This window comes from Epithele typhae (assembly GCF_022376455.1).
Source record: "Epithele typhae strain CBS 203.58 chromosome Unknown BXZ73scaffold_3, whole genome shotgun sequence".
Lineage (NCBI taxonomy): Eukaryota > Fungi > Basidiomycota > Agaricomycetes > Polyporales > Epitheliaceae > Epithele > Epithele typhae.
The window spans coordinates 601458-621455 of record NW_025954194.1 but is presented as its reverse complement, the minus strand read 5'-3'; the positions used below and the strand labels follow the sequence as shown (position 1 = coordinate 621455).

At 55.8% G+C, this 19998-nt stretch overlaps 8 protein-coding genes across 8 annotated transcripts; 4 read left to right on the top strand and 4 right to left on the bottom strand.

Moving 5' to 3' along the window:
* Positions 1–291: 291 nt before the first annotated feature.
* BXZ73DRAFT_87156 (TB2/DP1, HVA22 family-domain-containing protein) lies at positions 292–1246 on the top strand (the record flags this gene model as incomplete). The annotated part of the gene is made up of 4 exons (XM_048024446.1): positions 292–331; positions 430–541; positions 600–663; positions 728–1246. 4 exons carry the CDS (start codon positions 292–294, stop codon positions 1244–1246), a joined length of 735 nt encoding a protein of 244 aa, XP_047882567.1.
* A 241-nt stretch (positions 1247–1487) lies between these two features.
* BXZ73DRAFT_73783 (uncharacterized protein) lies at positions 1488–3511 on the bottom strand (the record flags this gene model as incomplete). Its single annotated transcript, XM_048021941.1, has 7 exons — positions 1488–1547; positions 1615–1662; positions 1689–2588; positions 2658–2795; positions 2845–2979; positions 3033–3149; positions 3203–3511. The coding sequence occupies 7 exons, from the start codon at positions 3509–3511 to the stop codon at positions 1488–1490; spliced, it is 1707 nt and encodes a 568-aa protein (XP_047882566.1).
* A 1555-nt stretch (positions 3512–5066) lies between these two features.
* Positions 5067–9319, bottom strand: BXZ73DRAFT_87155 (exocyst complex component Sec3-domain-containing protein; the record flags this gene model as incomplete). The annotated part of the gene is made up of 17 exons (XM_048024445.1): positions 5067–5360; positions 5411–5461; positions 5509–5654; positions 5711–5975; positions 6026–6155; positions 6205–6470; positions 6522–6658; positions 6712–6817; positions 6869–7030; positions 7085–7185; positions 7235–7367; positions 7426–7527; positions 7580–7705; positions 7763–8730; positions 8784–8946; positions 8999–9111; positions 9169–9319. 17 exons carry the CDS (start codon positions 9317–9319, stop codon positions 5067–5069), a joined length of 3414 nt encoding a protein of 1137 aa, XP_047882565.1.
* Positions 9320–9552: 233 nt separating this feature from the next.
* BXZ73DRAFT_39629 (glycosyltransferase family 21 protein) lies at positions 9553–11007 on the bottom strand (the record flags this gene model as incomplete). Its single annotated transcript, XM_048018420.1, has 3 exons — positions 9553–10559; positions 10622–10875; positions 10925–11007. 3 exons carry the CDS (start codon positions 11005–11007, stop codon positions 9553–9555), a joined length of 1344 nt encoding a protein of 447 aa, XP_047882564.1.
* Positions 11008–11387: 380 nt separating this feature from the next.
* Positions 11388–13257, top strand: BXZ73DRAFT_87153 (uncharacterized protein; the record flags this gene model as incomplete). Its single annotated transcript, XM_048024444.1, has 4 exons — positions 11388–11474; positions 11530–11661; positions 11707–13099; positions 13124–13257. The coding sequence occupies 4 exons, from the start codon at positions 11388–11390 to the stop codon at positions 13255–13257; spliced, it is 1746 nt and encodes a 581-aa protein (XP_047882563.1).
* A 77-nt stretch (positions 13258–13334) lies between these two features.
* Positions 13335–14831, bottom strand: BXZ73DRAFT_39669 (Mg-dependent DNase; the record flags this gene model as incomplete). The annotated part of the gene is made up of 8 exons (XM_048018427.1): positions 13335–13606; positions 13665–13747; positions 13802–13824; positions 13883–14067; positions 14125–14175; positions 14251–14520; positions 14581–14658; positions 14762–14831. The coding sequence occupies 8 exons, from the start codon at positions 14829–14831 to the stop codon at positions 13335–13337; spliced, it is 1032 nt and encodes a 343-aa protein (XP_047882562.1).
* A 2116-nt stretch (positions 14832–16947) lies between these two features.
* BXZ73DRAFT_11288 (thioredoxin-dependent peroxidase) lies at positions 16948–17233 on the top strand (the record flags this gene model as incomplete). Its single annotated transcript, XM_048017443.1, has 2 exons — positions 16948–17088; positions 17159–17233. Coding segments are annotated over 2 exons (216 nt in total), but the record flags the coding sequence as incomplete, so codon positions are not given.
* Positions 17234–18240: 1007 nt separating this feature from the next.
* BXZ73DRAFT_40013 (3-ketoacyl-CoA thiolase) lies at positions 18241–19862 on the top strand (the record flags this gene model as incomplete). The annotated part of the gene is made up of 7 exons (XM_048018495.1): positions 18241–18401; positions 18483–18513; positions 18574–18827; positions 18889–19456; positions 19509–19631; positions 19697–19738; positions 19797–19862. The coding sequence occupies 7 exons, from the start codon at positions 18241–18243 to the stop codon at positions 19860–19862; spliced, it is 1245 nt and encodes a 414-aa protein (XP_047882560.1).
* Positions 19863–19998: the final 136 nt, after the last annotated feature.

Genomic DNA, 19998 nt, shown 5'->3' with positions numbered 1-19998 from the left:
CAAGACCACCGCCTGAGACGGTGGACGAGGAGAGGACGACGCGGATCTGCTGACGGGACGGAGGCCTCCTCCGTCCCGGCTCCGTTGCACCGGCCCGCAGGCGGGGCGTTCTCCGCGGGGGCGCTCCGACGGGCGTCAGCAGGTCGCCCACTCGCCCAGCGGCCACGCAGTCTTCCACTCCTCCGTCCGACACGTAGTCCCACTTTGCGTATTTATTCAGCGCACTGTCTTTGCTCTTTCAAACCCGCCACAACCATCACTTCTAAGTACGCAACCAAGACTGCTGCCGTCATGTTCATGTCTATGCTATCGCACCTCCTGAGGTACGTAGGTGTTCGTGTGACCCTCCACGCGCAACACACCTGCTCACATGTCCACGCGCAAAGTGCTTGGTTTGCGTTCCTCCTCCCCAGTTATTCTACCTGGAAGGCCTCGCTCATCGCCCCGTCTCTGAGCCGGATCTCGAGCGTTGGTGCAAGTACTGGGCCGTCGTCGGCGCGTTTGTCGCCTTCGAGTATGTCGCCGGCTGGATCCTGGACTGGTCAGTTCCCCGCTCTCCGTGTGTCGAAGCGGAGTCTAAGCAACGTGCCTGTTATCAGGGTTCCCTTCTACTGGGAGGCTAGAACCGTCTTCCTTCTCTTCCTCTCCCTCCCACAGACCCAGGTATGTCGTACTTGACCCCCTCTTTTCGCGCACACGCGGCCTCAACTCGTGGTAATCTGTCTAGGGCTCTACCTGGGTCTTCACCACCTACTTCCAACCCTTCCTCGAGAAGAACCAGGCCGACATCGATGCCAACATCGCCGCTGTCCAGTCCAACACCCTCGCCTTCCTCCAGTCTCGTCTCCAAGTCTTCTGGCAGACTTTCTGGGACCTTGCCACCAAGGCCAACGGTCAGGCGCGCGTCCCTGGCGCTCCCGGTGCTACCACCCCAGGTGCTGCCCCTGCCGGCGCTGGTGCTGCGCCCAACCCGGGCCAATACATCGAGGTCGCGAAGTCCCTCTGGACCTCGTACGGCTCCTCTCTCATCGGCGCTGCTCAGCAGGCGGTCAAGCCCGCCTCTAACGCGCACGCATCGGCTGCTGGAGCCCGCCCCGGTCCTTCCCCCTACGACGTCGGATCGTCCAGCTCCGTTCAGACCCACCAAAACTCGTTCTCATCCGAGATGGTCAACAACTTTAACCCGGCGTCGTCGGCCTCAAGCACCCCGCCCCCTTTCCCTCAACCCCAGGTTCCGACTGCGTAAAATGTTCCCACAGATGACAACTGGAAAGTAGTTGTGGCCTTGTGGCCAGGCCCCTTTTGGAGTCTTGAGCTGCTTAGACGTTCTATCTACATCAGGACAAGTCTTGGAAGTCCGCTGTTTGTATCTCTCCGCTCGTTACGTACGAAATGCAATCGACGGAGCACGCGTAGTGCGTGAGGTTATCGCACTCCGGACCCGATCGATTTCAAAATAAGCAACAGAGGTCTACGTCGACAGTACTCTACATGGACAGCACTTCGCCGTCCTTATAGTGCGTGCTCCAGGCGTGGTCGATAACGTCCTGCGAGAACAAACGTGTTCAGCCCTGTGGGACAACAGCCACCGAGCAAGGGACAATGTCAACGTACCTGCGCCGATGGGAACGTGCGGTTACACATGACACCCCGAGAAACGTGCTGACATACACAAAAGTGCTCCTCACTGCTTGGCGAACGAGACTGCCTTGGCTGTGCGCGGCTGCCTGCAATAGAGCCGCCCCGTCCTCGGCCGAGGCATTCGAGGTCGAATCCGATGGAGAAGACCCGTCATTACCGGGCACGTATTCGCCGTCTTCTTCGTCCCCGCCCTCTTTCACTGCGAGTGCGAGCTGCGCCGCCACCAGCATCCGCGCGATATCCGCCTCCATCGTGTTCATCTTCTCGTGGGCGAGCTGCAGTTGCTCTGTGAGCCGCTCCACCTCCTCCCGCAGCTCCGGCTCCATCGCCGCGCGGCGGCGGACCTCCAACCCCGTACGCTCGTCCTGGTCCCTCATTACCTTGCATATGTCCTGCAGCCGTTCCACTTCCGCGCGCAGCGCCTCCGCCTCGTTCTGATACGTGGCCTGCACCATCGCGAGCCCGTCCGTCCGCTGCGTCTCGAGCGCAGCAACTCGCAGCTCGAGCTCCGTGTTCTCGCCCGCGAGGCGCTGCGCGTGCACCGACGCCTGTTCGTAGAGCCCCCGGAAGAAGTCGCGATCGCTCTGCGTCGTGCGCAGATCCTCATCCGATCGCTGCCGCTCCACGGCGAGTTCCTCGGCGCGCGCAGACGCGTCCGTCTGCGCTGCGGCAAGCTCCTGCCGGGCATGCTCGAGCTCTTGTTCGAGCGCGGCGAGGCGTTCTGCCGCTGCGTGCAGGGCTCCTCGGTCTTGCTGATCTTGGGCGGGGCCTCGAGGATCACGCTCGCCGGGCACGACTTTCTGCGCTGCTGCGTCGGCGAGCCGCTCGTTCTCTTCCTGGAGCGTCGCCATCTCCATGTGCAGTTCCGCGACGGCGTCTTCGAGTTGAGATACCTGTTCGGTGCGGTCTTCGAGTTCGGCTGTCAGGCGTGCGATCTGCGACTGGTACTGGCACGCGGTTGTGTCCAAGATCAAATGAGATTCGCATGCATACATGGAGAGAGGCTACAAACGTACACTGTCCCCGGTCATCTTCAGCTGGTCGACATGAAGCTCGAGCTCTACGATCTGGTCCTCGAGCGAGGAGCACTGCTTAGACTTCTCATCGCGCTCCGCACAGAGGGCTTTGATATGTTTCGACAAGACCGCACCAGCCTGGCGAATAGGTTAGCGTATCATGTTGATGATCGAGGGACCTCAATACCTGTGTATCACTCTGTCCGAGGCCCTGCAGGACGCGTTGAAGCTCCGCGATCTCGTTGTTGACGTCTTCCATCTGTTGATCTACTTCGCAGAGCGCAGAGTGAAGATCTGTTGCCTGAGTGGCCTGTTCGCGGTACTGAATCGAAGTATATCTCAGTCAACACATCGTCACTGACCGCGGCGACTTACTATAAGGGACTGACTATCTGCCTCAGCGTGCTGTGTCGTGCTGGTCGCAGGCGGCTCATGAATTGCATACATGACGGGCACCTCCGGGGACAGTGGTGGTACTTCGCCGAGACGTTCCTGTCGAAGCGTATTTCAGCACCGCCGGCTACATATCTTGTGATCGTCCGTACCTGAGATTGAGCTTGTGTTCGAGATGGCTGAGAGCTTTCAGTGACGAGAGTGTCCAATGGTTGGCTTTCTTCGTCGCCGTCCCAGTTCACATAATCCCCCATTTCCTGCGCGAAGGAATCTTCGATGGTACTTTGGGTGACTTGCGGGGCCTTCTTTGAAGGACGCTCTGGAGAGCTGAATTGTTCGATGTCCTCGGGCTCAGGAGAGGGGCGTGGTAGAAGGGGTAGGAAGACTTCTTCATTGAGGTAAGGCAGAGGGCGAAGATCTTTCGGCCTGGTGGCCGCCGTATTCCGGATCCTGCGCTTCATCTGCGACACTATTGAACCGCTCCTGGACACCGCAGAGGCAGAGCGCAAGCGGGAAGGCGTCCTTGGAAAACCGAGCGTACAACAATGTCCTCGTGAGCTGGATCATAATTTGGCTGCTCTAGGTCGGGAGCAGGGACAGGTGACTGTGTCGTTGGTACAATGCCGTTCCTGCTGTACGTGTCGTCGGCGTACGCGTGTCGGCGTCGAGGAAAAGTCCTGGACCTACATACTCGTTGTCAGACTCTCTTGTTTGCAGTGGTTCTTGCCGCGATCCGTTAGTTCCAAAAGGTGAATGGTGGGAGTCGCCGTGTAGGTCCTGGGTGCTCTCTTCTTCTTCCTGCGCGAGACGCCGTCGTTGCGAGGACGGAGGGGTGGCGATAGTGTCTCTTTGGGGTATATCTACATCGGGCCAGAAACGTGATGTCTTTGAGCCGTCGTGACCATCGACTCGACCATGAAGCCACTTTGTAGGTGTGTTGGATGGCTGGTTGCCTTCCGGATGCGCTGAAGGGTGCTGCAGACCTAGCTGTCCCTTGATCTTTCCTGCAGAGGAAGGTTAAAGCAGTTAGCGAGCCCTGACGTCCACACGAACCATGTAAATACGTGCCTGAGTTAGCCGCATTGCTTTTCTTCCGCTTCTTTCCGACGGGAGGGCCGATTTTGAGTTTGGAGGGAGACAAAGGAAGTTCAGATTCTTCAACTTCTGGTTCGTCCAGAGTTTCAACTATTGCCCTTGGACGAGATGATTGGGATACAACCACCTCAACTCTCACTTTCCTCTTCTTCCGTGGAGGACCAGGCAAATCTTCGTCTTCGTGCCCTGTCGATGGTCCTTCCGTATCTCTCTCACGTTTGCGCGTGTACCTCCCAGTGCGTTTGGGGGGTGTTGGTGATGGAACGCTGATGAAACGACGCGTTTTATGCGTGGGGCGGGAGGTAGACGCGTATGCAGATGTTCCTGTATCCTTCGAAGCCGTAGACGAAGCCCTCTTGCTCGTCGCCACTGACGAGACTTAGCATGCCTCTGTAAAGGAGGTAAACAAAACACACCTGATCGTCGCCCTTTAGTTCTCCTCTTCGCCGCTTTCTCCTGCTCCCATTTATGTATAAGATCCTTGGTGAAGTTGCTCTTGGGTTCCCATGATGGCTTGTAGGGATTTCCGTCGTCATCGAGGCCCCCCATTTCGCCCGGTACTCCATCCGACCACCGCGACCTCGGCGTTCGGCGAGGATCTTTTCAACAGCCCATAATTTTTCGCCGGGCTTTTCTTTGAACTGACTCTGAGAGGTCTCAAATTCGTGCGAAGCGACGGAGGAGTCGTCAGACATAGGATGGAGGAGGTTTCGGTTGAGTGCTCCGCTGAGGCTCAGCGCTCAGCGCTCAGCGGCTGCAGTCGACCACCAGGGCTGGCCGCTGGCGTCTCTTACAATTCGCTAAGACACGATCACGTGAAATGTGCAGCAGCTATGCGTTTCCTTATGGGAGATTCAGTAGCAGGTTGATAATCCGCACATGGAAGGTGATAATTTATGCTACTCGAAAGAATGACACATTCTAAGAACTAACCCTATGCCGCTTGAACGCACCCTCCACATCTGCAGCCGTGTACTCCAGACTCACTCCAGTCTCTTTGTAGCACTGAGCAATCCTCTTGTTGAAGAGGTCCGTGATGCGCAACAACTCCTCTTCGCACGCCTTCCAAACCCCCACCATGACGGTGCCTGGTGCAATTCCTGTATTGGCACTAGCGTCCTCGGTTGTGGCCTTCTCCGACGCCTCGTCGAAATGCTTCTCGACACGCTTGAACAAGGTATCGACATATTTGCGAATATCCTTGGCGTTGTAGTCCTTGACGACTTCTTGAGCGAAGACTTGGAGTAGCTGCTATTCGAGGACACTTCGGTCGGAGCGGTCGTCTTGAGCAGACGCTCCACTCCCTCGAAGTATTCCTGTTGACCCGTGAGGCAAGCCAGATCAAAGCGACACAGACACGTACAATGATCTTGGAAAACGGTCGTCGCAGGACAATCTTGACGTACGCTTGTAGATTCTCCTCGTATATTGCTTCTGCACGCTTCAAAAACGCGGCTACAGTGCCAATCTCAATCTGCGAGACCTCTGCGACGAAGAAGTGCATGTTCTCTGTGGTACAACAATTGAGTATGAGTTTGCCGGACGAAATAAGGCGAACCCCTCACCAATGATTATGACGTGGTAGTTTAACATTCCTTTGTCTTCCTCGTCACCACTCATCTTCGCCATCTGCTTGAGGGCATCAAACATGGCCTGGACGATGTTATCATACGCGGCGTCCACGAATTGGCGAATCTCAAGTGTATCCCCTCCAATGAGCTGGGTCTCGATACGACTGATGTACGTAGGGAAGAACTTGATGAAAGGCGCCACGCCTTTGCGCTTCTTGCTGGTGAGCTTTGTCTCCTCGATCGACTTGATTTGGTCATTCTAAATAGCGATTCAGCGAACACAGCCATGAGGAGATCACTAAAACTTACGACGCGTCGTTCGAACACAGCCTTGAGACGCATATGCTGTTTCTCCAAGACTGTGAGCAGAAAGGCATTCCCTTTTTCTTCCGCTTCTGACTGAAACTTCTCAAGCGCAGCGAGCATGCCGACCACTTGCCTATACGGTTACTCAGTGACTGTACGTCCGTGTTCGTTGAATGGCATACCAACTGTCCCGCGTAAGTGCGACATCTAACCAGCTCTTGAGCTCGATAGGCAGAAAACCGAAGATGAGGTCCATCGCTCCTCGGACAAGTTTCATGGTGGCTGGACTGAGACCAGCGAATCGAGCGGCTTGACGTCGGAAGTAATTCTCCAAGCCCATGTGATCTGCGAATGTTTGCGAGACGTCGTCCATCTGAAGGAAATATGAGACCCATCCCTCCTCGGCGTAGATTGTGCGAGCCAGCTGCTCAAGAGCCAGGCCCAAGGCCTAATGCATGGACGTTAGGCACTGAGCTTTTCCGCGGTCAAAAATGAATACCTCGGCAGCCCGAAGCTCGCCGTCGCCACCGTCTTTCTTCTCACGCCTTTCTAAAGGCGAGCGAACGATAGTTCCTGCGCGACGCATATTTTGCGCTGCTTTGGAAGTATTGCTTGTTGAAGTGACTCCAGAGAAGCCTATTTGAACCGTGAGTAGGTCGCTGCAGTTGCAGCTGCATCTTGCATCGTACCTTCCGCTTCCTCTTCTGTCGGTGCCTTCTTGATCATGGAAGCGTACACAGTGAGCATAGCTTTGGTCTGACTGGCGTGTAGTTCACTGGCCGCGGAAAAGTACGCCTAATAGCGTGATTAGTAAATTGTGTGTGGATACTGCGGATAAAGCCTTACTGCACATATCTTGGCATACGCGCTTTCGTCCATTTCCTTGAGATAGAGCAACAGACCACGGTAGCGTTCTAAGTAGGACTCCAGGTTCCGGTGATCCTTAATTGTTACGCGACCCCTCGAAGACTTGCTGATGCCATTGTCGTCACCCAGTAGCATCTTCCCCTGTTAACTGGTTGAGTCCGGAACATAGGAGTGACGTGTTGGTTGAATACCCACCTGAGCAGTGAAAACGATGGAGAGATAGTCAAGCACGCGTTTGCAGAACTGTGCATTGTACTTCTTGTACTCATCCAAACGCTCCATAGTCGCCGACATGTCTAACTTCAGAATGAGCAGGGAGTGAAATGAACGGTGGGTTGAACGAACCGCGATCTCGACCAGCTAGTAAGGCTTTGTATAGCACTGCTGTAGATTTCTCTAACTTCTGTATGCTCCCGGTTTGTTCTAGAGATTCTTGGGTGAGAGCGAGCAAGGAGCTAGAATCAACTTGGACAGTTTGCTACAGGCACCATGAATGAATTTTATATTCCCGCTGAACATAACAGCATCGAACTCACCAGAAGCTCCTCGAGTTCATCCAGCAGCGCCCGTTGGTTCTGAGTCTGGACCTGCAAACCACGCCCCTGGCTTTGAATGTACGCAATGTCGTCACTGACAGCCTATGAGGGCATCAGACACACCAATACAGCAGAAAAAGACAGATATCCTGACATTGAGGTATATCTTGTAAGATGACATGACACTCTCCATGTTATCGAGCTCCAGTATCGCTTCGTCCAGGTATTTGAGTACGGTCCCTATTCGATCATCAGACTCGATGAACGAGTGGATGTTTGCCTAGATGACATCGTGAATCGTCATGAATAAGAGTCAGAAGACCGCAAACAAACACACCTTATCCAGTGCCATCAACTCGTCCAGAAGCCTGGCCTCGATCTGCTCTGCCGTCCCTGTTAAAGCGCGTCTACCGAGAATGTCGTCGCTCGCCCATTCATATCCCTCGAGCATTTCCTCTACGCTTTCCAGAGTAGCCTGAGCACTTTCTTCTTCCACTTCCCCGGCTCCTTCGCCTTCTGCATCGCCTTCTTCGTGGAGCATGGTGTCTCCGGACAATACTCGATTGAGCAGTGCTTGGTTTGTGGTGTCGTAGAACGAGACACGAGTATTTTCGCGTCGCGGCGCTCGAGGAAGGGGGGTAGAACCGTTGGTTTCTGATGGTCGAGGGCGGGCGGTAGGATTAGGAGTGGCGGCTTGGGAGCGAGAGGTAACAAATTCAGACGAGGCACCGTACGTTGACCTCGGCGGTGGTTGGGCCACGGAAGCTGGGGATGTTGAGGGCGCATCCAACGAAGGCCGAGAGCCATACCCGTTCATTCGCGAGTCGACATACTGGGATTGCGGTTCGGACTGTACCGAGGTCACTGAGGATGGATACGCGATTGATGGAACTATGCTCGACGTAGTCGCGGCGGACGTTCGACTGGAAGTATCCGCGTTCGAAGGTGCTCGACCATGTCGCGGTCGTAGGGCACTTGGAGGTGGTAGAGGCTCACGAGACGGTGTCGTGGGGCGGGTGCGGGAAGGTGTAGCTGCCCGTTCGGGCACTGCAGTGGGCGGAGCTTTGGTGAAGTCCGACGACTCCGCGGGACTCCGTGGTCGCCTCGCTCTCGAAGATGACCGTGCACGACCTGGAGTGCCGACTGTTCTTCCATTCTCGTACCTGCCGTTCTGGTAGGAAGAAGAGGTATCTGCATAGCCATTGGCCGCTGTGCGGCGGGGTGTTGCTGTAGGCAATGGCGCGCCATTCGTCGGGGTAGGTGCACGGTCCATGCGCTGGAATGCGGGTGGTGCCGGCCTCGATGCTGGTAAGAAAAGCTTGAACAATAAAACGCAGGCAGTGACAAGAGCAACGCACAGGGCTCCACTGAATCACGCACGCCTGCCAGGTCGAGCTGTGCTGAAGGTCCCGACACGGATCGGAACAGCTGAATCAGTTCCGAGATGAAGTTACTCTGATCCCTCTGGTTCTCTGTTTGCCATCGGTACGTCCGGGACATACTAATGTTGAAGGCGGAAGGCTGAGTATGGTGAGTCCGGGGCTCGGATCGAGGACTTCAGAAGGTGGCATACATTTAGGACTTCTATGCCTCGCAGCTCAGAGAGTTTCCATGTCTTCCCAACGGAAAAGGACCCATTGGAATTCAGCTTAGACTTGTGTATGAAGCCTACTCCGGTGGTAGATCCTACGAGGGAGAAACTACACTCGAATCAGCAAAGATGGGAGGGCACATATAACTCACTAGAGATGATGATATATCGAGGCTTCTTCCCTCCGCCGTCCCCGGTATCCTCCTCCCAGATCTTGACATGCGCGACATATCTCTCGTCCACCAACTTCGTAGTGAAGACCGAAGAGATTATCCTCTGGCGAACAGAGTCACCATCGGCCATAGCGGAAGGTAGTCACAAAGCGAAGGCGGCAACGCAACCGTTGACTGAGGCAGGGAGTGGTGAGACTGCTGAGGGCAAGAGAGACGGGATGAAGCGGCTCCGACTGCGACGGCAACTGTATTGCACCTCGCAGTATGCAGCACGTGCGGGGTTATAACAGCCGCCCATCTCGTTCCTCATGTTATTCCGGAAGATACATAGCGTTTGGTACATAACACCACACAATGAATGTGCTAATCGCTGATATCTAAAGGTTCATAGAAATCTTTTCTCTTCCTGAACCATCCCAGGAGACCACTTGCCATGCTTGCAACCCTCTCAACCTCCCCATTCTTCATGACCCGGTAACGTTTGCCACGCCATTCCACCTCGCTTCCAAGCATCGCCATTGTCCACACCGGCAACGCTAGAAGCTCTCGCAGAGCCCATGAAACTACGAACATCCAGCGTTTGTCGGCAGGAACGGGATGTCCGGCCATCGACGTATACACGTCCATATCGACAAGGACCCACGCCAGGAAGTGAACGGGAAGGAAGAACCATGGCGACAACCCCAACAGATACCGGAGGCCTAACGACGTGAGGACGCCAACGAACATTGACTCCGTAAATGGTTCTGCGAGTGTCGCGGCGAGAACCATGCGTTTCCGAACCCGGATCCAACGTATTCGGCGGGTGATGTAGTCTATGGGTGACATATCTCCCACCGCGTTCTTGGCGACGTCGCAGGATATGTCATGTCGGAGACCCAGCTCGTGCCAGAGGGAGCCGGCGATCATGTTGTCCTCAGCCAGGAACCGCCCAAACATTTTCAAGCCGCGTTCTCCAGGCTGAAAGCCACCTTGCTCCGCGTTGGCGATGGGACGCAGAGAGCCATTGACACGCTCCATGTCGGACTTGCGGTAAAGGCATGATTTGCCGACGACGCATGAGTCGACCGCCACGGTGTTAATAGCGATGTACATCTTGGCATGGTTTGTGTTGAGAAATGCCTCCTCGATGCAGGAACCAAGGGAAGGCTTGGTGACCCAGGCGAATGGAACATGGTGTACAACGCCTATGCGCCGGCGCAGCGGGGTCGCAGTGGATGGGGGTTCGAGGATATCCACGGCTCGAGCAAGCGTACCCCGGTCCGCCATAACGTTGGAATCCAGCACCCAGAGGATGTCATGAGACGCTTGACGGTAGGCCGTGATGAGGTTGTTGATTTTTGGATTGACTCCCACAGGTTCTCCGTCCCCTAGCAAGACGCGCATTGGTTTATGAATTCACCAGTGGTATTGAAACGACTGGGGAACTCACGGATTGCAATTCTGGCATTCACGGAAGGATATTTGGCCATGAGATCGCGTACGATGGTAAGGGCCTGATCACGCTCGTCTTCTACACAAAAGAAAACCTCGAAGTTCGGGTATTCTTGCATAAATGTCGACTCCAGGTTTTCGTACAGGTTGTGGTCAAGACCTTTGAGGGGGCGGAGGATGGTTACGCCTGGAACTGTATTGGCGGCGGCGGAGGCCAAGGGCGACCGAGGTCGTAGTCTGTACCGCTTGCGACTGAAAAATATGAGTGGTATTTACGGGTGAAGGCATGGATCCTACTTACGCAGCAAGGCAGCCAATCAACCCTATGCTCCATAGGATGATATACCACACTACACTTGCCGAAGCTAAAACGAAGGAGATCATGCCGTCATTGCGAGTCGTTGCTGAGTCGTTAGGCATTGTGTGCAGCAAAGTAAGAGTGAGAAAGCTCCAGAGAAAGAGATGGGAGAAGTCTGTGTTGCGTTCGGCAGGTCTTAGCAGGCATGCGGGAGGCACGAAGAGGGAGGGAGACTCTCTAGCCGTCGACAACGGTGGGATGCAGCTCGCAAACTTGGGTCGCCCCCAGAGGCCTGATCCGCGGAGTCGGAGCACGCGTGATCCGTGGGCACTTTGTGACTGCTCGCGTTGACCCTCGTCACGCGCGGTCGGTGGATCGAGCGCGCCCGTCTTCTCTGTTTCCTTCGGCCACCTTCTTCCAGTATCCTATCTCTTTCTCATCCCGACACACGTTCGAAGGACGACCCATGGATCCTTGGAAGGACAAGTTTGATCAGGGGGTCAAGTGTTTCCGTTTGAGGAGGTACGAAGAGGCTCTGGAACACTTCTCCGCCGTAAGGACTATTCGTTGTTCGGACGGAAACGACGTCCCCTCATACCATACACAAGGCACTTGATACGGGAGGAGACGGTTACCCCATACGGGACTCGCGGGCGGCGGTGTACCAGAAACTTGGCAAGGTCAAGGAGGCCCTACAGGACTCCAAAGCGGCGATTGATCTTCAGCCCCGCCGTTGGCAGGTACGTTGCAGTTCTCATAGTCGGCCTTTTACTAAGCCAGACCAGGGCTATTCGCGGTCTGCGCAACTATTCTTTCAACTGCGCAAGCTGCCAGCCTCAATGCGTATGGTTGACCTCGCACTTGAGCGAATGTCTCCGGACAAGAACACACAACGAGCCGCGATGGCGGAGTTACGCTCGAAAATCCAATCCGCTCTTGATGAGGACGCTCTGCAGGCATCTCGTCTCATCTCACAACAGGCCTATCATTTCGGCAACCTCCCCATGGAGATCGCCCACACCATCTTTGCCGTGCTCTTAGACGACGACCACGCGTATGTCGTACGACTGGCTCAAGTTTGCAAACAATGGCGCGCCACCATCCTAGGAGCTCCTGCCTGCTGGAGGACTCTTGTCTTGTCAGAAAGGAGCCCTAAACGCAAACTCAACCTGTGGAAAGAACGCTCAAGGGATCATATTCAGCACCTTCACATCCTTGTAGACTTCGCCAACGATAGCGATATCCCTGAAGGGCTTTCCAGCCTTTCGACGTCATCTCTTATTACGCTCAGGCTCCGGGGAATTCGTCTCAGCCACATCCCCCGGTATTTGCCCAGCATTGCCTCAGCGATCGTACAACCGCTTCGTGCCTGGGATGGTGCCTCTCCCGTCGACGTTGCCGGAGTCGTTGTGCGTAATGAACATGAAATCTCCTTTCACTGCACCGATCTCTCACTGCCCAAATCCACGACACTGTGCGATTGGATTCACCTTGTGGGCACCCTTGAAGATCTGAACACATTGACGGTTGATAGCCCGGGCGACAACTGGATCCATCTGTTATGGCTCCTTCACAAGAACCCACGTCTCACCGCCCTCGATATTCAACGTGTTCACCCTCGGGCCATAGAGACGGAGGTCGCCCCCGATAATCGACACATTCCATCTACGGTCGTACTCCCCAAGCTCCATTCGCTCTGCCTGAACAGGGCAAACCCGAATCGCATACTATCCCGCTTACAACTCACGGCCCTCAAAGAGCTGCAAATTGCGACGTGTCAAATCGTCTTCGAAGCGCCCTTCTTCCAATCCAATTACTTCCCGATATCACAATTGACTTCATTGTCCCTATCTGCCGTCGTTTTCTTACCACAGCCCTTCATGAACCTACTCGAAAGTGCGGTCATGCTGGAAACCCTACACCTCATCGCTGTTGGTGAGCGTACTGCAGGTCCCATCCTCGAGTTTCTCGCGCAGCCACGCACTCTTCCAGATGATCACTCCTCGGACAGTCTCTCCCTCCCACACGTACGCTGCCCTTCCATACGACATCTGGATTGTTCGCAGAATCCGGATGTCACAGGAGGCCCGCTCGTACGTCTCGTGAAGCTGCGCATTCCAACGACGGAGAAGTCGGTGGAGGACGTGTTGACGATCCAAGGCGATCAAGCACCATCAGGCGTACTGTGTTCCTCAGCAACAGTGGTTCCACTACAATCATTGCGCATCGACGGCTGCCCACAAGTGGATCATGGCGTGCTACCATGGCTGCGACAAGCAGTTCCTGTCGTCAGCTGTGTCTATATGACAAAGAAGGCTGCGGGATGGAAGCGATGACGAGAAACGACAGAATGCTGCGAGATATCTCTACGACACAGGGTACGCTCTGTTCGTTCTGTGTTCTGCCTTCCTGCTTACTGTAGTTCTGTTAACCCGAACAGCTCGATAGTATTCTTCCATCCCTTCTCAACCACCTTCTCGAACGGCACGCCGTCGTTCAGTTTGTGGATCACCCAAGCCACTCCACCGACAGCACTGGGTTCGTTGCGACCTTTAACCGGTCGGCCGTATACGAAGGACTCGGGTTTTGTGCCTTGAGGGAAGTACACCGAGTTAAGCGAAGATGAGAGGCTCGACAAGTGGGCTCTCGAAGCATGGGTCGAAGTCATGGTGCACCAAGGCGCATCTGTATATGGAATAGAATCAGCGAATCGTATATCCACTCAGGACGTTTACTATGCTACCTGTCTCGAACATGATCTTATCGGGACGGATTGCCTTCGCTGTCGCCAAGTTCTCTGCGGTCTTGAGCGAGCAACCATTTACACTAGACCATACGGTTGTCAAGAAAATGCAACCAGCCGAGCTTGCCCTATCGCACCTGACATGGAGCCCCATGTCCATCTTGGAGCATATGTGGTGAGCACAGGCCAAGTTTTCGGAGACCGTCCGATCGACCTACCACTTCGATCGCCTCTTCGGGCGTGCCCGTAAAACTGTGGACGACACCACCCTTCCCGCCTGCAGCAGAGCCGCCATCTTTGTCGAATCCCTCTTCGCGCAATATAGAGACGAAATCTGCATGCGCCGCACGCGAATGGAGAAACAGCGGCAGGTGGTATTTCTTCGCCAAAGCGAGCTGCGCTCCTGAACCCACGGCATGAGCCACCCGTCCGAACCAGGGAAGCAGCCTGCAAGACTCACTAAAGTGGCGGCGCTGCACGTCCTCCTTGGCAAAGTGCAGTCGATCGTAATCTGGATGGTCGAATGTCAGGCGTTGGCTCCGGACGGAACCTTGGCTGGCCCGCGCGGGCTTGTGCGCCCACTTACCCAGTCCACATTCGCCGATGGCGACGACCCTTCCGGGACCGGTCAGGTTGGCGGCGATCAGGTTGTCGAGCTCTTCCAGGTACTTGCCGGGCCCGCCTCTGAACTTGTCGAACTCGGCGGAGCGGGTGGGGTGGCAGCCCACGGTCGCGTAGAAGCCGAGCTGCTTCGCTAGCTTGAGAGCCTCTTTGGACTCGTGTAGGCTGGTCCCTGTGATGATCATGCTCTGTACGCGTGCAGCCCTACAGCGCTCGAGCATGGCTTCAAGGTCATCTAAGAGCATGCATGTAAGAGGACGGATGCTTCAGGTCATACTAGAGTGAGAAGTCACACCGTCGTGTTTCTGTCTTCCATGATACAACCCTCTGAACACTGGGTCGGTCAAGTTGACTGAAACCAAGAGATGTGGATCTTCAGTGTACACTATGAGAATGACATCACACTGACCTCCGATGTCTACGGAAGATCGTCCGATGAGTGTTCAGTGAAACTTTGCGCAGAGACATTGACATACCAATGAAACGATACGTCTGGGGAGAGTGAGTGCTGTCCTGGGGTTTGGCAGTGATGACGGTCACAGGCATGGTTTGCACTGCACGCGCGATGGGTGATGGTCTACCTGGTATGTTCCCGGGGATAAGGCGGGTTCTTCGGAGCTGAGCAGAAGCGAACCTGGCGCACTTCATACCCTTCAAGCCAGTGCACGGGATTTTAGAACGGCCAGAGCGCCAATTGGCGGGGGCTCTTAGAATTTCCATCCGTGGGCGGTCCACAGCCTCTGGACCTCCGCACACTTCGTGTCTCACTCGATCTTAATTGCTTCGCATGCTCACACTGCGGGCAGATCCCTTTCGAAGACACGCGCGGAGCCCGCAGTCTTCTCGGGCAACAGGGGCGGGTGAGTGGTACTTGTCTCATCCGGAGTAAACCACGGGGAAATCGAGGACCCCGCGGAGTGCAGCCACATCAGCAAAAGGTGTTTTCCACGGTAGCGCCCGATAGCACGCGACACTGCCATATCGGGACAGGTCGTCTATTGTCCGCGCGACAAATGATGGCAGTAGAACGGTAGCAGCTGATATTCATTCGGCTTTGATATGACATTTGATCACATTCCGTGGCCGCATACAGGATATGATGGATCTACTACAGGCACTAGTAGTTTAGACAAAAAGCTGCAGTCGATGATATGTTGATGATAGTAGACGATCATGCGCTCCTCCAAGGGTGATCCATGGCGCGCGCGGGGTGCATGAGAAGTCTGCATTGAGCTATACGGTTGGTTCGTGAGCGCGCGAATGGTGCGCGCGGCAGAGAACGCGGTGCGCGTGAGCCTCGAGGATATAAGTATACGGCCTCACCGAGTCACCGCGCAGCCACTCCACCAACTCTGGCTTCCTAGCGCAAATACAGTCCTGCAAACACGTTGGAACTTGGGGCGCTGCCGGCAGTGGTCGGGTGCAAGTCGTGCACGACCTTGCCTGTCAAGCGACGCCGAGCCTAGTTCGGCCCAGCTGCCAGTGAACTCCCAATAAGGAATGTTCTGCTCCCGGGCCCCATCCTCCTCGATATCCAATGATTCGACAAGCTATGACCTCTGCAGCTTGAAGCTCTACCAATGCGACTGGGAAGAGGTCTTGAGATAAGGCCGTTGACGTTAGACGATGGAAGATTGGCGTTGAAAGCGATCTCACTCTCGAGAGCTGGCTGGGAAGCGTCAGATCTGGCGCATTGTTTGCAGATGGCACCATGAGTTGATTGCGGGTGGGGCGATGATGATCAAGACGCTCGGGCAGCAGGGCCCAGTGCACCTCCGAAGAGCGGCCGCCGGGTAGGTCAAGTACACGGTCCTCGTCAGCGTGGAGAATGACCCTGAGACGTATGGAGGTCGGTGTGAGCTGCGACATTCTGAGGTCCATTGCTTACCATGATTTCCTGCTGATAGTCACGGAGGCGCCGCAGTGGCGTCCTGCTTTGGCCTCCCTATTGTTTCCAGACACGGGCGCGTGTGCTGGGTTGCGCGCCTACTGGGCTTTATCCGCGACCACCATCATCCCCCAAGCGCGATGTGCCACTCACACTCGCGCGCGATGTATCAAGACACGGTGAGTTCTTCCTCATTCCCCGCTCTCGGCATCTCGCTCACGTACACACTTGTGTCGACACATGGCTTTGAACACCTCACCCACACCGGCGAAAGCCCACACCCTCAAGACTGCGGGTACAAAGATACGCTTGAGTACGTCGCCCATGGCCACGGGTCGGTCACTTGTGAGGCCTGATTCCTCAGCCTCGCCGACAGTTTCAATGTGGCGCCGCGCGCTCCCATGCAAGCCAGCGACCCAACACCATTCACTTGCCACCGGGGATTCAAGGCGATGTGGAGGTGCGGCAGCCACCGGCTCCGTGGGAGCATGGTGTACAGGTATGTCTTCAGAACGTCCGAGCGCGGCAGGCGAGCCGCGAGCAGGATATTACGGTGACCCGCATGGTCGAGCCCGCTCATCCCGACCTCCTGCTGCTAGATCTGCGCGCGACCGCTTCCGGTAGGCGTTGCTGAACGCGCGCGACGCGTCCGCCCCGAGCAGCCGCCCGTTCGGCAGGAGCAGCGGCTCACTGGTTTGTGTTCCTCTTCCTCCTCTACCGATATCTGTTCTGCAGCCGCTCATTCCACCAAGTCCATAGCGGCCTCGACCGATCTGGGTGATTGCCCCGCGCAAGCAAGGCGGTCTCGAGTCGGCCCACATGTCCATGTCCCACGAGTACGGCGTCCTCATCGAGGACGAGGGGATCGCCCTCTGTGGGCTTCTCATCAGAGTCGACCCTGTAGGGTGCCCTCAGGTACGTCCTTGGTGGAGCGGCACACTTCCGGGAATCGCGGCTGATTGTGCGTTCGGTTGAGCTGGACAAGCAAATTACGATCAACAACCTCCCCGTGGGCCGCTCTGTCGAGGGGATCCGGCTCGTGAAGGCATTCCAGTTCTCCTGCGTGCGTCTCTCTTCCTCCGCGTTCCCTGTGGCCGCACCCGCTGACTTCTTCCGCCTCCCTCCCCCTTCCCCGACGCGACCATCCACGCTCAAGGCGACCACCTCCCCGCGCCCAACCAATTCACCCTTTCGCGCCCATGGCGCCCCTCCATGCCCGACCTGTCTATCTTGCCACGCTCAACCGACCTTTCCGCGCTCTCCACATTGACTCCTCTATCAGGTAAGCGATCTCTCGATACGAATTTTCTACATTACTGACCACTCCGATAGTACTCACGATGGCAGGGAACCCTCCCTCAATTCGGGGAGACGTGCTGGGAGAGAGGCTTCAAGCTCGGCCACATCGCCGACCATGTAAGTTCTTTATTCTGCTCATGTGTCCGTTGTGTAGAACACCGGCTGTTTCGTATTTAACCCGAATGGATTATCGTGTGATTGGATCATACTACCTGTGCGATTATATGTACGCCCCTGTGTGCGACGGAAGGCGACAGTGTTCTGCAGTTATCTGTCATCTCCTCCGCTAACTCTGACCTCTTATAGTGTAATACTATCAACTCATGCGCTGCAGATGACCGATATACGGTCGCGTGCGCACTCAGACTTGATAGCCCTGCCCGCGAGAATCGATCATCAGTTGATAGCGGAAGAAGCAGACGGCCGTACAATACGGGTTACTGCATTCTTTGGATACTAATCTACCTTCTATTGTCTTCGCTAGCACTAACTACCGTACGCTACAAATGCCCCAGTGCACGATCATACGCTATCGTTTCCGCACCTACTTTGCTGATGCAGGATCCGAGAGCAATATGGTCGCCACCAGGTCTTCTGACTTCGACCCCGTGCCGCCAGAGCCCGCCTAGTCCCTTCGGCACGGTCCCCGCTCACGGTGCTCGGCTCATCTCCTTCCCGAGCCGAGGTACATTATTCGACGCGCTCTCCTTCTCAGCCCCGCCGTCCCGACTCAGGTTCCTTTCCTCACTGCACGCCTCTCCACCCGCCATGTCTGTCGAACGCGTCAAGCAGGTGGTCTCTCACCTCATGCCTGGGTCCTCCAAAGGCCGCGCCGCTCTCACGCGCAATTCGCCCAATGACGTAGTGATCACCATGGCCATTCGCTCGCCACTGTGCAAAGCCAAGAAGGGAGGATTCAAGGACACAAGGTAAGTCTTACGTTATATCCTGCGCTGGCCGAGATGCGGGAGATGGGCTGTGGCATGATTTAAGACTCACGCATGACACAGGAGCGATGAGTTGTTATACGAGATCTTCAAGGTGCAGCCCTCTTCACTCAGACGCGTGGAACATGCGGATTGACTTTCGGGTGCACTTCAGCATTCTGTCGCACATTCCAACATAGATCCTGCGCTTATTGGAGACATCACCGTTGGAACTGTCCTGACGGCCGGCGCCCCACATCAAGCTCGCAGGGCTGCGCTCGCGGCCGGCATTCCGGACACCGTGCCGCTGCAGACCATCAATCGCTGGTGTTCCTCCGGGCTCATGGCTGTGACCGACATTTCAAACAAGATCAAGGCTGGACAAATCGATGTTGGACTCGCCGTGGGATTCGAAAGCATGTCAGACAAGTTCGTGACATAGGAATTGACCATTGTTTGTCGCCACTCTGATCTCTGATCCACGATACAGCCCGGATCGCGGTGGACCGCCCAGCAGCGACATTGTCAAGGAAAGCCAGTCGGCTCGGGATGCGTCGATGCCCATGGGCTGGACGTCTGAGAACGTCGCCGAGGAATTCAACGTCTCCCGGGAAGACATGGACGCCTTGGCCGCCTTGTCCTTCCAGCGTGCAGAGAAGGCAGACAAGGAAGGGATCTTCGCCTCGGAGATCGTGCCTTTCACCGCCTTCGTCAACGATGGCACCGGAGCGCGCACTACGAAGCTTGTTAGCAAGGACGACGGTATTCGGTATGGCACAACGAAGGAGACCCTTGCCAGAGTGAAGGCGGCATTCCCACAATGGGGCAAAGGCCAGACGACCGGAGGAAACGCAAGCCAGATCACTGACGGAGCGGCGGCCGTGTTGCTCATGACGCGGAGAAGGGCTGAACAGCTTGGGCTGAAGATCCTGGCGAAACACGTCGCGACACAGGTCGCCGGTCTCGCGCCGCGCATCATGGGCATTGGTCCGTCGATTGCTATCCCCAGGGTGTTAGAAGCCACGGGGTTGTCGAAGGACGATGTTGACTTGTTCGAGGTACGTGCCATATTTCGTCTTAGTCGCATGGCTGAAGTCAAACGCGTGGCAGATCAACGAGGCCTTCGCATCAATGTACGTGTACTGCGTCAACAAGCTCGGATTGGATATCGAGAAAGTGAACGTGAATGGAGGCGCTATAGCGTTCGGCCATCCTCTTGATGAGTATTTTTGCGTCGACAACAGTTGATCGTGTTCTAACCATGGGTCGGTCATCCACGCTGCACCGGTGTTCGGCAGATCGCGACTGGACTGAACGCACTCTCGCGGCGCAATGGCAAGGTAAATACTCATCTGACATAGGGTGGTTGCCGAGATTAACGCTGCGGCGTGCACGCAGATCCTCGTCACGTCGATGTGCATCGGAACAGGGATGGGAGCGGCTGCAGTATTTGTTGCAGAATGAGATTCATGTTGTCGTTCGTATAGATAATAGACAGTGGTGAACCGTGAGAGGACGGACCGCGGGCTAATTCTCCATGGCTGTGTGGGCGTTCACGCTGAATTTGACGGCTGCGGACTGCGGAGAGGGATGATGACGG